The sequence below is a fragment of the Ascaphus truei genome, chromosome 7 (genome assembly GCF_040206685.1).
Source record: "Ascaphus truei isolate aAscTru1 chromosome 7, aAscTru1.hap1, whole genome shotgun sequence".
Taxonomy (NCBI): Eukaryota; Metazoa; Chordata; class Amphibia; order Anura; family Ascaphidae; genus Ascaphus; species Ascaphus truei.
The window spans coordinates 78,247,189-78,262,440 of NC_134489.1; the positions used below are offsets into that span (position 1 = coordinate 78,247,189).

At 37.2% G+C, this 15,252-nt stretch overlaps 1 protein-coding gene across 4 annotated transcripts in view; it reads right to left on the minus strand.

Annotated features, from left to right (window-relative positions):
* Nucleotides 1–2,338: 2,338 nt before the first annotated feature.
* The window catches only part of XIRP2 (xin actin binding repeat containing 2), a 217,077-nt gene continuing 204,163 nt past the window's right edge, over nt 2,339–15,252 (minus strand). For all 4 annotated transcript variants that reach the window (XM_075609168.1, XM_075609166.1, XM_075609169.1 and 1 more), the window contains 3 exons: nt 5,846–15,080; nt 3,977–4,110; nt 2,339–2,477 (listed from right to left, as the gene is read on the minus strand). In XM_075609168.1, the coding sequence (XP_075465283.1) occupies nt 4,016–4,110; nt 5,846–15,080 (9,330 nt within the window). In that variant the 3' untranslated portion in view covers nt 2,339–2,477; nt 3,977–4,015. The remainder of the gene's footprint in view (nt 2,478–3,976; nt 4,111–5,845; nt 15,081–15,252) is intronic.

Below are 15,252 nucleotides of genomic sequence, written 5' to 3' on the forward strand. Positions count from 1 at the left end.
TGCCCTTCACCCTTTAAGTGCTCTATTTGTAGGTTCCTGACCTACTTTCGTCGGAGAAGTGTAATTAGCCTTGTTCTCTTTATACAGTATGATGAGATAGTACTACCTGTAGCTTAAGTAATGAAGGGCCCTCACCACTGCAATATTATACTTTGCAAGACCTTTCTGCACAAAGAAGTTAAATGTCATAAAAGCCTTAGTCCTATTCTGCTATAATATGTGGTATACAGTAATACAGTAGCTAAACTGTTCTCTTATTTCTGGGAGCTTGTGTCTACTGATACAGTATGGATTAATACATTTTGTAAAAAAAATTCCTCAACATCAAACTCATAAAACAAATGTACATATTATGTCATATATATTATGAAAAACACATTCAATTACTTTTCATTCTTTCAGGCACACCGGGTGCTTATACCAATTTACCAGAAACTACAAAATAAAACAGCGTTGATTGATATATCACCAAGAAGGCATCATATAACATTACATACAGTAAAAGGCAAATGATTGCATCTTTCTTTCTCTCCATGGAAAAACTGCTGAAGATATTGTTTTCTTAGCTTATTGAATGTGAAATTAATATGATTGTTGGGCAAAGCTTGCGACAGTATCACTATTACATTTCTATATATGATGTTTCGCACAAGAAGAAACCAACTAAAGTGTTGCTGCTGTTCTTTGAAGTAGACATAAGAAGCAAAGAGTGACTCACTGGCATGTCATTACCCAAAATCCCTGTGGAAGCACTGTTTGCTAAGCGATAATGGGGAAAGACAGGGTTGCAGATCTGTCTGGGACATGCAAATGCACCCACAAGTGGTATTTTTATTTACTGTACATAATTGTTACACAAAGGTTTTAATGATAGTTTTACCATTTAATCTTCCTCATAACATCTATTTCCCTTTATTTGATCCTCTACACATATATCTTGACCCTTTCTTTCCAATAAACATTCACCATGGGGACTTGTTTGTTGCCAATCAGTGCCTAGTAAATCCAACATCGTTTCATTGGCTGTTACATTTACTTTGTTATCTTTCTGATGTGCATCAGCATCTCTCACTTCCAGGTCGAACGTTGAATCTGAATTGAAAGCACGTTGTAGTAATGGTACACTATCTATTACACATGACTCATTTATCTCACTGTTCTGTAAACCATATGCATTAGGTTTTTCAAGAGAGAGGGGATTGTTGAGTGTATATGATGGGAAATCATGCAGAACGCTTGTTTCTGCTTTTTCTTTCCTTTGAACCTCGTTAATGGAAGGTGATATCTTGCTATCATTCGTCTCTGAATCCAGCACCTTCTTTATAACAGGATCCAAACAGATAAAACCGTCAAGAAACGGAGGATTGATATCTGTAGGACTTAAACCTTCTGCCTGGTATTGTTGTAAGGTATCACTAGTAAAATTACAGGTATCTGTAAAATGGCTGATATTGTCATCAAAAACAACATGAAGTTCAGAGTTTCTTAAGTGTGCTTCAAAGTCTTGAACTTTTTGTTCCTTTTCTTGGCGGTTTAAAAATCCTACTTCCAGGCGTGAAATAAGCCCAAGGTTACTGAATGATAATATTTGTTGTTGTACATGTTCTGTGCATAAGGGATGCATATTGATACTAGTGTAGTTGATATTGCCACCAGAAGTATTATTATTATTATTATTATTATTATTACTGTTCATATTTTTGTGATTTTCTTCCACGTTGCCATCAATACTAGTAACTTTCAAAAGACCATTCATATTTTTATTATCTTCCTTCCCAAAGCCTTCTGTACTCATTCTCCTATATTCCCTATTATTTCTGTCACTTGCATTATGTCTACACTGCTCAAATCTACCTACTTCATTTTGCACAATTGTATTTTCTTTCTCCAATCTACCTCCTTCAATCCCCTTGATTTGCATCACTTGTTCTTCGTTAGGGATCTGAGATGGCTTTTCAGTTTCTGCTTTGCCTTGCTCATCTCCCTCAGGGGTAGGTCTTTCCACATTCAGTTGCTTCATACTACTTTTCCTGGCCAATGGTATATGTGCTTCAGCATTAGGACTTTCCTGGGTAAAATCCCCGGGAGGCCATTTTGGTTTGTTGGTTTTAACTTCTTCATCAATAACCACTGTATTTGTAAACGTGTCTGTTGAAGGTGGCCACGTTATTCTCAATTTGCCTCTTTCACTAGATCTCTTCAAACTGGCATCTAAATCCTCAGAATACATTTCTTCTTCATTTGATTGCAAGCTTTCATTATTTGTCGTCCGGGATTCTGCGATTCCTGATCTACCTTTGTCTTGATTTGTGTTTTCGACATGCACGTTGTCGGCGGGGCTATGCGTTTTTGCATTCCACAGCTCTTTGTGTGGTTTATATCCAAAACCGTCATCGTAATTTCCCTTGGATTTGAAAAGTTGTTTAAAGTGGGGTTTGCAGTATATTTGTCCGTGGAGAGATGCATAATTTCCCAAGCTGCCAAAAAATAAACAAAGATAAATGTCAGCTGTGATTTACTTCTAAAGTTAACATGTTTATGTATTCGTATGCCTTTTTTTTTTAACCCTTTGGTTGCCGGAGAGGCCACGCCACCAGAGTGCCACGGTCCCTTCGGCAAACCTTGATCATGTGACCACTCCTCAGAGTGATCACGTGATTACGGCGTCACTTAATCTGGAAACGGAAAGTCTGGACGTGAGCGCCCATGGAAAATAAAGAGCCATAAGAGTATGATGCCCCTGTTGTGTCAGACCCCAGGATGTAGCCACTATGACCCAAAGGGTTAATAGGCCATGGGTGGTAGATATTAAATAATGTCATGCATTTTAAGATGTTTTGCATAGCATTTAGTATTGTGACAGAGTGAGATTATTCCAGTTGTCTCACATTGTTAGAAGCCAACTCAAATATTCTGAGCTTTTGCAACTGGTTTATTGAGAAATGAACCTTCATGACTTGTGATGAATAATAACAAAATTATAACAGAATAACAGTTTGAACTTCCCTGTCATACTGTTGAATATGCTTTTTGACTAGCTGCAGTAAAATGAATTATACAATATGATCCAACTGCTTCCTACTGTAGCTGTGGAGTAAGGTCTATTCAATACTTTTATAATTTGCTTAATTAATGCTGTACTTGTTGTTACTTAACTGTGCTCTAATTGACATTTAGATGTTCTGACCTGTTTGATAAATATTTCAAAATATGTACATAAAGACAAGAAATCTAGTAATTATATATATATTTTTTATCATAGCAGGAAACAGGTTTACAACCTTATCTGTATTTAATCTGTCAAAATCGTTACATTATACCCGAGGTTCTCAACTCAGTCCTCAAACACCCCCAACAGGTCAGGTTTTCAGGATATCCCTGCTTCAGCACAGGTGGCTCAATCAGTCCCTGCATCCGCGCAGGTGGCTCAATTAGTCCCTGCGACAGCACAGGTGGCTCAATCAGTCCCTGCGTCCGCACAGGTGGCTCAATTAGTCCCTGCGACAGCACAGGTGGCTCAGAGGCTCAATCAGTCCACACTTCAGCACAGGAATCTCTGCTTCAGCATAGGTGGCTCAAACAGTCCCTGCAAACACATCGGTGGCTCAATCAGTCCCTGCTTCAGCACAGGTGACCCAATCTGAGGCTCAGAAGACTGAGCCTCTGATTGAGCCACCAGTGCTGAAGCAGGGACTGATTGAGCCATCTATGCTGAAGTTGGGACTGATTGAGCCACCTGTTCTGAAGCACGGACTGATTGAGCTACCTTTGCTGAAGTTGGGATATCCTAAAAACCTGACCTGTTGGGGGCAGGGGTATAGGGCCTGAGGATTGGAGTTAAGAACCCCTGCTTTATACTGTAGTTTATACAAACAGAAATGTTGCTTTTTTTAATATATAAAATAAATATTAAAATTCCCCACACTGTATACTGTACTTTCAAACATATTTCTTCTTTAAATGCGTCTCTACTTACCTTAACTTATTGCCACAGTGGCTGCAGCAGAAGCAGTTCTTATGAAAGATCTGCTTGTCTGTCACTAGGCATTCCATTGGATAAACTTGCTTTTGACAAACAATGCACATTTCCTTTTCCTGATGCAGCATTTTCTAGGGAAAATATATATTTTTTAAAAATGCTCATCTCAACCATGAAATATTTCACAGAATAAACCGTTAGGAATACATTCATGCAGAACAGGTGATGCGCCAATGCAATTGTAATACTTATTTATAAGACTAATCCTGGGACAAGCTATTGCGTTTTTCAGATGTATGATTTACTATAATTACATTTCTAGTAATTTAGAAGAAGATGTTTTTTATATTTAGCCAACATCTGTTTATTTAGGATCTAGTAGTCAAATGGAACGCTGCAAAATTAAACATGAATTATATCAATGTTATACTGCAGTGGAAGCTGTCTCTAAATATCCACCCACATTTTAAAATAATTAAAAGGTCAGACAATGTCATTTGAGAATGTATATGTGCCAGTTGCTATAACATCATAACAAAATCTAACCTCATTTGCAGCTGTTCTTTACGTAACATAATAGTATTATGTGTGCAGCTTTTGGCTGAATAATTATTTTGCATTGATTTTTATGCACCAGTCCAGATTTGCTCTTTTATCTCAACTTCCCTTGGATAATCGAAATCATGATAGCTCTTATCGAGAAGACTAAGGTTAATGTGGATAGACATATCAACTGTTGGATGTGCACGATTGTATTATTGTGATTATCTAATCCACTGCAAGTAAATATACATAATGAAGGCCACAGGAACATCATATTTGTTCAGCAACCACATACAGGGCCTCATGCAGAGAGCAGCGAATTTAAAAATTGGAGAGTTTAATAAAAAGTAGCTTTTTTGGAGAGTTTTATTCTCCATATGCAGAAATGTGCGAATTCTGCAATGTTTGGCATTAATGCGTGTGGCGAGTTAGAATTGGAGAGATGCGCGCTGCAGAAATGTGTTAAAAAAAAATCGCACATTTTTTTTTCCCTTTCTTATAGGCGGCGAGCTCCATGTAATTGCCAACTTTTCTTGGCGAGGCAAATAGTAGCAAATCGCGCCATTTTCTTGGCGCGAACAGCCGCTAGATGCCGTTCGCGGCTCTCTGCATTAGGATATTTTTAAAACTGGCGAGATGTAGGTTCTCACCAGGCGCGCGGCGAGATTTTGAAAAAGAAAAAAAAAATGGCGCGTTTTCCGTAACTCGCCATTTTCGGCAGTTTTCTGCGCGAATTTCCCCAAAAAATGGCGAGATTTGAAATAGCGCTGCTCTCTGCATGAGGCCCACAGTAAGGTTTACATCACCTAGTTATAGAAATTAGGTTCCAAATATTTGAATTGCTTCTTGTTTTTATTGTTTATCTATCAATGAAGTTACAGGAAAAAAAGTATTACAGCATGCTATGCATTGCCAAATTAACCATTTCCAAATGCGAAAACTCTTTTAAAAGACCAGATAACAAAAAAAGTCATTTTTATCTTGTAGAATATTTCATGCAGTTATAAAATCAGTTGCAAAACAGTTGTATAATATATAATGTAATGTTTACCTTGAGATTAAAATCCTGTATTTTTCAGCATAGCAGTCAATGTTAGTCAGACAGACACACACACACAGAGCTTATCTTTAAAGTAGGAGCCTTTAGAAACAGAGTAAGAAAAGCAGTAGTAAAAAGAAAAATAATAAATCATTGCACAAACGGCAAAAACATGTATGTTAGTTGGTTTATATCATTGTTTGGTATGGTACACAACAACCATCACAATGCAGTGACGTCACTTAGTTAGTTATTGCTTCCTCATACTCATCATGCCTATTTACCAGTAACAACTTCTTCTTGATGGTAGCTACTTCTCATCTCAGACGAGTCCGAAACGGTGTAGCCAAGGCTTTTAAAGACCCTTTCACTTTCTTCCCATGTCTTTTGAAAATTCTTCAATAGTTCCTCCGGAGACTCTGCAGCAGAAATGTCTAACATGTGACCTGAGATTACATCTTCGTAAGTCGGAGGAGCATGTTTGAAGTCAAATCCAGACTTCATACTTTCAGAATTCTGTGACAATCTTGAACTAACCATTTTCTTTTCTAACTTGTCCACACCAGAGAATTGTTCACTAATAGATATTGCTTCAGAATGCATCACTGGTTTAAACACACTTTCCATATCTTCATGGTGCCTGTTTACAAATATTTGCTTAGCAGTGTCACCTTTGCGGTCCTTTAGCAGTTTTATTGGGACACTTCTAGATTTCTCTTTGATGACATCAGGTGGTGCAGGTGGAAGTTGTGGGACTTCTGTTGCAGATGTGTGGTTTTCCTGATGCACAGTTTTCTGTTGTGCAGCTTGGAATTGACCTTTGTTAGTCTTGACATTAATATTTGTGACTTCCATTCCCTCTGTCTTGTGTATCTCATCTTTACTTTCATATTTTAATAATTTTGCATGTGAATTTGTCGATTCTTTTTTTGTGTAAACCTTTTTATCTTTTCCTTCATATGCATGAATTTTAGGAACCTCAATTTTCTGTGTGACTGAAACAACATCCAAACTGTCCATGTCTGGGCCCAGCCATTCTGGAATGTGTTTTGGATCTTTCTGTGTATGCATTTTATGTACTTCTGATTTTCTAGCTTCTGCATGCATTTCCTTTCTATCCTTCACTGTGTTGGCAGTTAATTCATTTGCAGCGGTAGTTGTGGTACAAATGGACTCTTTGGCATGGCTTTCTATTTTGAGTTGCCTGCGCAGAGTTGCAGGAGAATGAATAATTTCACACTTTTTTTCCACCACTACTGGAATCGGGGTGACCACACGAGGCTGTGTTGCTCCATGTGATAACTTTGCAGTTGTGTCTTTTAGTTTAGCAAGTTGTTCGGAGCGATGATGTGCTGATGTCATTTTGGGTGTTGCTGATCTTCGTGGTGGTAGAGGTACTGGTGTAGGTTCTCTTTGAAGTGGAGATGGGCATGATGGACTGTCTTTCTGGGGGGATTCTGTGCGTCTTGCTGTGGACTCTATTTTTATAAAGGTAGGTGATGGAGATCGCATTTTTAAGGATGGAGAACATGCCCTAAAATCTAGTTGTTTAATATCACTGGACAATCGACTAAATTCATTATTCATTTTTGTTTTATCTTCAAGTACTCTGTTTGTCTTTTCTATTTTTTTGGAGACTACAATCTTTTGTTTCTGTGATAAACTATTGTGAGTATTGGATTCATTTCTGCTTTTTGTAGTTGTGGAAGATCGTATCGCTGCATGTATATTACCTTCAAATGATGATTGCATATCAAGTGCATGATGCTTAATGTAGGATAGTTGTTCTGTAATACCATCTACATTGCTTGAGGCAGCCAAATTATATATACCTTTGTTTTTGTCTTGGCTTATCAACCAGACCGGGACACTATTTAGGAAAGTCTTAAATGTGCTTATGTTTAATAAGCGTGGATCTGTTTCAAATTGTCTCACTTTGGATAAAACCTGTTGCAGTTCCTCACATTTTCTTATGCACTCTATGACATCCATTGAATTTAATTCCTCTTTGTTTTGTGAGTCAAGGAATGAAACAAGCTGTTTCTTTTCTGCAGTTTCTTTTTTTGCATGTACTTCATGCATCTGTCTGTCTCTTACAATATTTTGGGTCATTGCTTTATTTTCCTGAACTGTATCTTTCTGCAGTGGGGACTCTTGACGCTGCACTTTGCACTCAGGAACAGTCTGTGACATTTCCAGATGACTGTGAATATCAATAGTTCTTTTCTTAACGGAATTATCCATTTTAACCTGTTCTTTGTTAACTTGCTCCTTTTTTTGTACTTTTGGACCCAACGTATCCTGGGCTGTGCTTTTCATTACTGAGAGGCCTACATGGTTGCTTTGGGCTTTTTTTATTTCCATTTCATTGAAAGCAGTTTGGACATTACCAGAGTTCTCCAGTTTGGGTTGTTCTGAGCTGTATGAAATTGATTCTGTATTTATTTTCTGACTTAGGTTCTTTTCACTGAAATGCACGCGCTGACATTCTTCAGTCATCCTTTGCTTCTTCAGAAAAGTGGTATTGTCTTCTTGTCTCATGTTTTCAGTGCTGTTTACCTGTTTCATGTTAATTGCAGACTTGTTTGTATTCTGTATATTTTCATGAACATGTTTAACTTCCAGTTTAGGAGACATAATTCTATTCTTGACTTGTTGCAACTGTTCAACTTTCTTTGACTTCTCTGATTTATTAAATTGCTCATTTCTTTGTTCTACTTTACTGTGTACATTGCATTCCTTAGACTCTATCAAAGTTTGTAATTGTTCTTGCTTCACTTGGTGTTCCCCTAATAATGTTGCACCTTTTGGAAGGTTGCTTGCGTTTGATGACGTTACTAATGGAGTAGACTTTTGCTTGCTTAAATGAAATGGATGTTGAAAGTCCACATTGGAAATTGTAGAGTTATTTGCAGGCGGCACTGGATCTTTTACATGATGTAGATCATGTGTTGTTGTCTTTGTTGCGTTAGGTGACTCATTCATAAAGGGTTTGGTGACTTCTGAGCCTGCTGTAATATGGATGGTCTTCGATTCACTGGCAGTTGTTGTAGAAACCAGAGACATAACGTTGCTTTTATTTTTTTCCAGTTCTTCTCTTTGCTGTCTGTATTTTTCTTCTGCAATCATTAGTGGAGTTTTAAATTTCCTTGTGTATGTTTTACGTTTCATTGGTGGAGTTACACTTTGCAATGCTGGAGACATTCTTGGTGAAAAAAATACCTTTTTCTTGGGTGTTAAAGTTTCTTGATGAATTCTTTCTAATTCACGATCACAGAGCAGTTGCTCGAATTCGTCTGTACTTGCCTGACTAGTGCTTAGTTTTTGCTCATATTCTGAAGATGTTGTCTCTTTACTGAAAAGCTGACTTTCATTCATTTGAGTAATGGTCACATCTCCTATTGTAGGCTGGAAAACAGGTAGTTTAGCTTTTGAGGGAACTTCAGGTCCATGTTTTTCAGAAGACTCAGTGACTTGTTCAGTTTTGGTACATTTCTGTGACAGTGAAGTCCCTAATGACTTTACAGCAACGTTATTGTGAAAAGATTGCCACTGTTCACTGTGTGAGACCAACTGCTCATGCTGTGGCAGAAAACTTACTTTCTTATTGACTAATTCTTTGTATTGGGGATGTGGCGGGGGCGTCGGGGTTGGTGGTGGTGGAAGATACTCATTGTCCAATTTATCAACTACTGGTGAGGGCGGCGAAGGAAAATACTCAATGTCAGTATTTGTCTTCAATTGAGGTACAACGGGCAACGGTGGTGCCGGTGGCAAAGGAAGCGGAGTTGAGCATGGTGGTGGTAAAGGTGGTGGGGGTGGGAAATTAATTTCCGGTTTCTCTCTCTCTTTCTTCACCTTTGTTAAATAAAGATTATTCTTCCTCAGAAACTGGTGATCTGCTCTGGAGGCGGCGGTGTTACTTTTCTCTATGACATGGACACATTTATTTTCCGTCACATGGGTTTTCTCTTTCAGTTCAGCTTCTTTTGCCTCAGTGCTTTTTTCCTTGGCTATCTTGACTTTCTCTGCAATTTCTATGTTATTATTTATAGAATCTAAAACTTGTGCTTGTTGAATGTTTGCTTCATTTTTTCCAATCATTTTTCTAGAATGCTGAATATGTTGTGTCTGTTGGTTTGCCACTTGTTTGTGAACATGATCAGATACTTGATAGCTTCCTCTATTAATCACACTGATAGCTTGTTGTGATGCAGAGGATTTGGAGGCATTAATACTGCATGACAGTTTTGCCTTTTGCATCACCTTGTTTTGATTGATTAGGTCTGTAGGTGTTTTTTCTTTACGTCCCTCACTAAACCCTTCAAGTAAACATTTTTTCCCTTCAGAATCTAGTTCTGCGGCTTGCACACCAGAGAATGTGTTATGTTTCGTCCAGGCTTTGTTTACCTCCGTTTTTTTTATTTTTAGGCTGTTTTCATCTACACTACGGATTCTAGCATGGCTATTCATATTTTGACCAGAATGATAATTTGTTTCTCTCTTTTCATCATTTTTTAACGCGACATTATCAAGTAGAGCATCACATGATTCAGTCACTTTTTGCTGCAAAGTACTGGTACATTCTTGATTTCTGCAATCCATTTTTGTAGCTCGAAGTTGCTCATGTCCTACAGAGATAATTTTTCTTCCTGACACGTCTTTTTTAGCCAACATTTCATTTTCACTGTGGGTTTCTTCATGATAAAGGCTTTTGATTGTATTTTTAATAGCACCGTCAACACTTTCTCGGCGTTGAACTGTTTGAAGAGACGGCTGTAACAAAGTCTTGATCGTACTTTTTACATCTCCTTGAACACTTACTTGATGTTGAACCCTTATTTTTTCTGCAGAAGCATCTTGCAGGTTTTGTACTGTAGCATTAATATCTCCTCGAATTATACTTTCTTTTTCTACTTCCTTTAAAGACTGCTTTGCTTCTTCTAAAGATTTTAATGTTGCCTCAAGGTTGCCATGAATAACTTTCTCCTTAGCAAACTCTGTTTTTATGTTGACTGCCTTTTCAAGACAATCAATGGTCCCTTGAATGTCACCAGGGATGACATCTGGCTTTTCTGTATCTCTCACTTGATACTGTGAGTCAGTGAGGGACTTTAGTGTTGCATTAAGATCAGCTTTAATAATCTCTTCTTTTTCTACATCCACAGTCTGATTTATAGCTTGGCTAAGTGAATTTAGGGTTGCTTTCAAATCGCCTTTTACAACTTCTTCTTTATTTACATCAAAAGATTTATTCTCTGGCTCTGTCATAAAAACCTTAACTGTATTATATACATCTCCATGGATGATGTCAGCTTCATCAACAGTGCGCTCAATGTGAAACTGTTGCTTTTTGAGCAATAATTTTGTACCTTCAACATCCCCTCCAATGATTTCCTCATCTTCTCTCTCAAAAACAACATCATCCGATACTTTTTGCAGGCGTTTTAAATAATCTAATGCTCCAGATTCAATACATGTTGAATAAAACTGGACATTACCTCTTTCGGAGTTATCTATTTTTATTTTTTCCAAGCTTTCACTGGCTCTTGCAGAAGACTTTAGTTTGTGGATTGTACGTTTTATATCACACCCCGTCACGTTGTCACGCTGAATTTCACTGTTGTCGCTTTTATTAAGAAGAGAATACACTGTCATTTTAATATCTCCTTTCTCACTTTCTTGAATAAGTATTCCTTGTTTAACAAAATGTTGTCTTTTAAAAAGGTTTTTGGTGGCTTCCTGTATATCACCTTGTATAATATCTTCTCTTTTTGCCTGAACATCAGTTGATTGGTTTAATAATTGGGATTTTGTCAAATGCACATTACCCTTTTCTTCATCATTTATTAGAACCATTCTTTCAGTGGAAGAGTTTTGTGATAGTAAGTTCATCATTATATCCTGAAGATCCCCCCTTATAACTTCTTCTTTTTGTATTTCTGGAGTTTCCTGATTCATGAGTTGGTATTTGGCCATACGCACATCTCCAATTTCATCTGCTTCTATAATAATCCCATGGGACTCCACTATTTTATGACAATATAGTTCTTTTAATGTTTCTTGAATACTCTTCCCAGTAATTTCTTTTCTCTCTATTTTGTGTTCATTAAATTCATGCAAAGGTGTTGTTTCAAAAAGCCATGTTGTTGTTCTTACATCAGCCTGTGGAATTTCTTCCTTTGATATTTTTTCAACACTTTCATCAAGTTCTCTAATTGAGTCCAAAGAATGCTTTTCAAAAAGCCATACTGCTTGTTGTACATCACCTTCTTGAACATCTTCCATTGTCACTGTCTTTATATTTTCATAATCTTCTCCATGAATTTCATCAATAGTATGGGTTTCAAATAACCATGTAGATGTTTTAACATTCCCGTGTTTAATTTCACTGATACTTACTGTTCTCACAAACTGGCTTTTATCATCTTCATTTTCAAAGAGTTGTTTATTGGCTTTTACATTACCACCTTGAATATTGTCAATCGTACGAACTGCTGCTTTTACATCATCAGAAATGTTATCTAATGATTGTGTTTCAAATCTCCAGCGTACAGAGCTAACATTTCCTTTTTGAATATCTTCCTGGGTTACAGCCTTAATAATAAAAACTTCATTTGAATCATTAATAGAGTCCAAAGGTTTTGTCTCAAACAACCACCTTGTTCCACGAACATTTCCATGAGACACTTCCTCCTTCTTCACTGTTGTGACTTCATGATAAAAACCTTCTTTATCTTGAATAGCATAAAGAGGTTGAGTTTCAAACATCATTGTATAATTTTTCACATCTCCCTTTATTATCTGATCTTCACCAACTGTTCTAATGAAAGACGCCTCTGAATTTTCATCCTTAATCTGATCCAATGAGAATGTCTCAAAGATAAAACACCCCTTTCTAACATTTCCACCTTGCACATCTGTGACTGTACAGGCCGATTTGTTTTTATCTTGGTTTTCATTTATCTCATCAATAGAATGATTCTCAAACAGCCACCTGCAGTTTAAAACATTCCCATTCTGCAGATCCTCACATTTCATGGTTTTTATCTTTTGCAATACCTCTTCTGAACTTGAACTAATCTTATCCAAGGACTGATTTTCGAAAATATATTTCATGGTGGAGACATCACCAGACTGAACATCAATTTCTACTACTCTTTTAAAGTCATTGTTTTCTTCCCCTTGTATGTTTTCTAAATTCTGTGTCTCAAAAAGAAAGCAAGCTGTTTGGACATCTTTACCTTGAATTTTTTCCTGATCTATAGTATGCAAACCAATTGTTTTTTCGGATTCATCTTGTATTGAATCTAGTGGCTGTGTTTCAAAAAGCCAAGTACAGGTTTTTACATCCCCCTTTTGAATTTCTTCACTGTTTATTATTGTATCTTGCTTGTCATAAAGAGCTTCCATTGGTTGAGTTTCAAATAGCCATTTGCACTTCTTTACATCCCCTTTAACAATATCAGATGTGTGTTCCTTTATAACTTCTTCATCTTCCATATTACTAAAGTGTTTGATAGAATCCAGAGATTGGGTTTCAAATAGCCACTTTCCTGTTTTCACATCACCAGATTGTATTTCCTGAGAAGATATTCCTTTGATAATCTGATAGTTTTGACCACTTTCACCAAATTGGTCAATAGGTGTAGTTTCAAACCTCCACTGACATGTTCGTACATCCCCTCGCACAATTTCTTCTTGACGGATAGTCTGCACTTCATGATAATGTCCAAGACGGTCTTGAATTGCATATAGCGGAGTTGTTTCAAAAAGTTTTTTGTTTAGTTTTACAGCGCCCATATTAACATCTTCCACTTGAATTTTATGCGAAAGATCACATTTCTTCCAATCTGCTGTCTCAAATACATTTTTGCAACTGCTGACATCCCCTTTATGAATTTCATCAAGTTGTACAGTTCGAACACATTCTCTCTTTTCCTCTCTTATCTGTTCAAGAGGTTTGGTTTCAAAAACCCATCTTTGATGGCGTACATCCCCTTTTTCATCTTCTGTGGTGACTACTTGTTTAAGCCTCCCAACCTCAACATTTTCTTTGAACTCGTCCATTGACATAGTTTCAAATAAATGTTTAGTATTAGTGACATTTCCACCTAGAATTTCTTCACCTGGCTGAGGCTTGTCATTTGTGTTATCTTTCAAAATATCCATCGGAAGCGTTTCAAAAAGCCAACATTTTTTGTATACATCGGCACCTATGATTGTTTCTTTTTCAGTGACGGAACCGTCTTGCTCTTTAATCGTGTCCAAAGGATGAGTTTCAAATAACCATTTTGCTTTACCTACTCCACCTTTAACACTTTCTTCCATAGCTATCCCTCTAACCACTTTAAGTTCAGCATCATCTTGGTTAATCATGTCCAATGGCTGGGTTTCAAACATCCAGCGGGCTGCTTTTACATCCCCCCTTTCAATGTCTTCCCTGCAAACAGATTTAATTTCAAGTACTTGACCTGAACCATCTTTAAAAACATATTTAGGCTCCGTTTCAAATTGTTTCACTGTTCTCTTAACATCTCCTTTAATCTCTTGAAGCTCCGATCTAAGTCGCAGCATATTCATTTCATCTAATGAATAAAGCTGTTCATCATGAAACCGAGTTTCAAATAAATACCTTCCAGTTTTTACATCACCTCCTTTAATATCTTCAGCACCAGTCACTTCAGTTGGGTCTTTCTCTGTGTACATTTTATTCAGAGAATCTAATGGTTGTGTTTCAAATAACCAAGCAGCTGTTCGAACATCGCCTCTTGCCAGATCTGGAACTTTATCTACATTCTCTGAAGAGTTCGAAGTATCTGTACCCAGTACATGAATTGGTTGTGTCTCAAACATCCATGTTGTATACTTCACGTCCCCACCAGCAATAATTTCTTGTTCTCCAATACTTTTAATATGACTTTGCTCTAGTGATTCATCTTTGATTGAATCTAAAGGTTGGTTTTCAAAGACCCACCGCATAGATTGCACTTCTCCTTTCAGAATTTCATCCCATTCTAGATATTCTCTTTCTGGACTTATGCATTTCTGTGGGCTATCCCCAGAATTTTCAAAAACATATTTAGCTTGTTGTACATCGCCTGATATTACACCCCTTTGGTCACATTGACTAGATACAATATCAGAAACTTCACTAAAATATTCCTTTTCTAAATTCTTTCTGACTTCTGGGTGTATATGTTTGTATAAACGGTTCAACTCATATAGATTTCTTTGTTTTGAATATAAATCTTTAGATGAGGTTAAAGCATGATTTTCTGCAGAGCTGCGGGGTTCTGGGGACTGGGAAAATTCTTGCATTTCCGATTTCTGTAAAATATTTGGAGGAGGTGGAGGGGGGAATTCTTCTAAACTTCCAAAATGATCAGAACTGGTATGAACAGAAGTTGCAGCATGTTCTGACGTCATAGTGGTCAATGCATCATAGGTTCTGCTTGCTGAGCCTGTGAGGTTGGTGGTTACAGCTGGCCATTCAAATTCTGGATACTCATTATAGATCTTTGGGGGACAAAATGCAGTTATGTTTTCATTTGCTTGGACTAAAATCACATTGTAAGGATTTTACTTGGAAGCATGCCTTGTACAGTATCTTTCTAATCTTTTTTTTTTTTTTTAACACTGCATTCAAGACCTGACAGTCACTGATGAAAATGCATTATGCAGACCACTG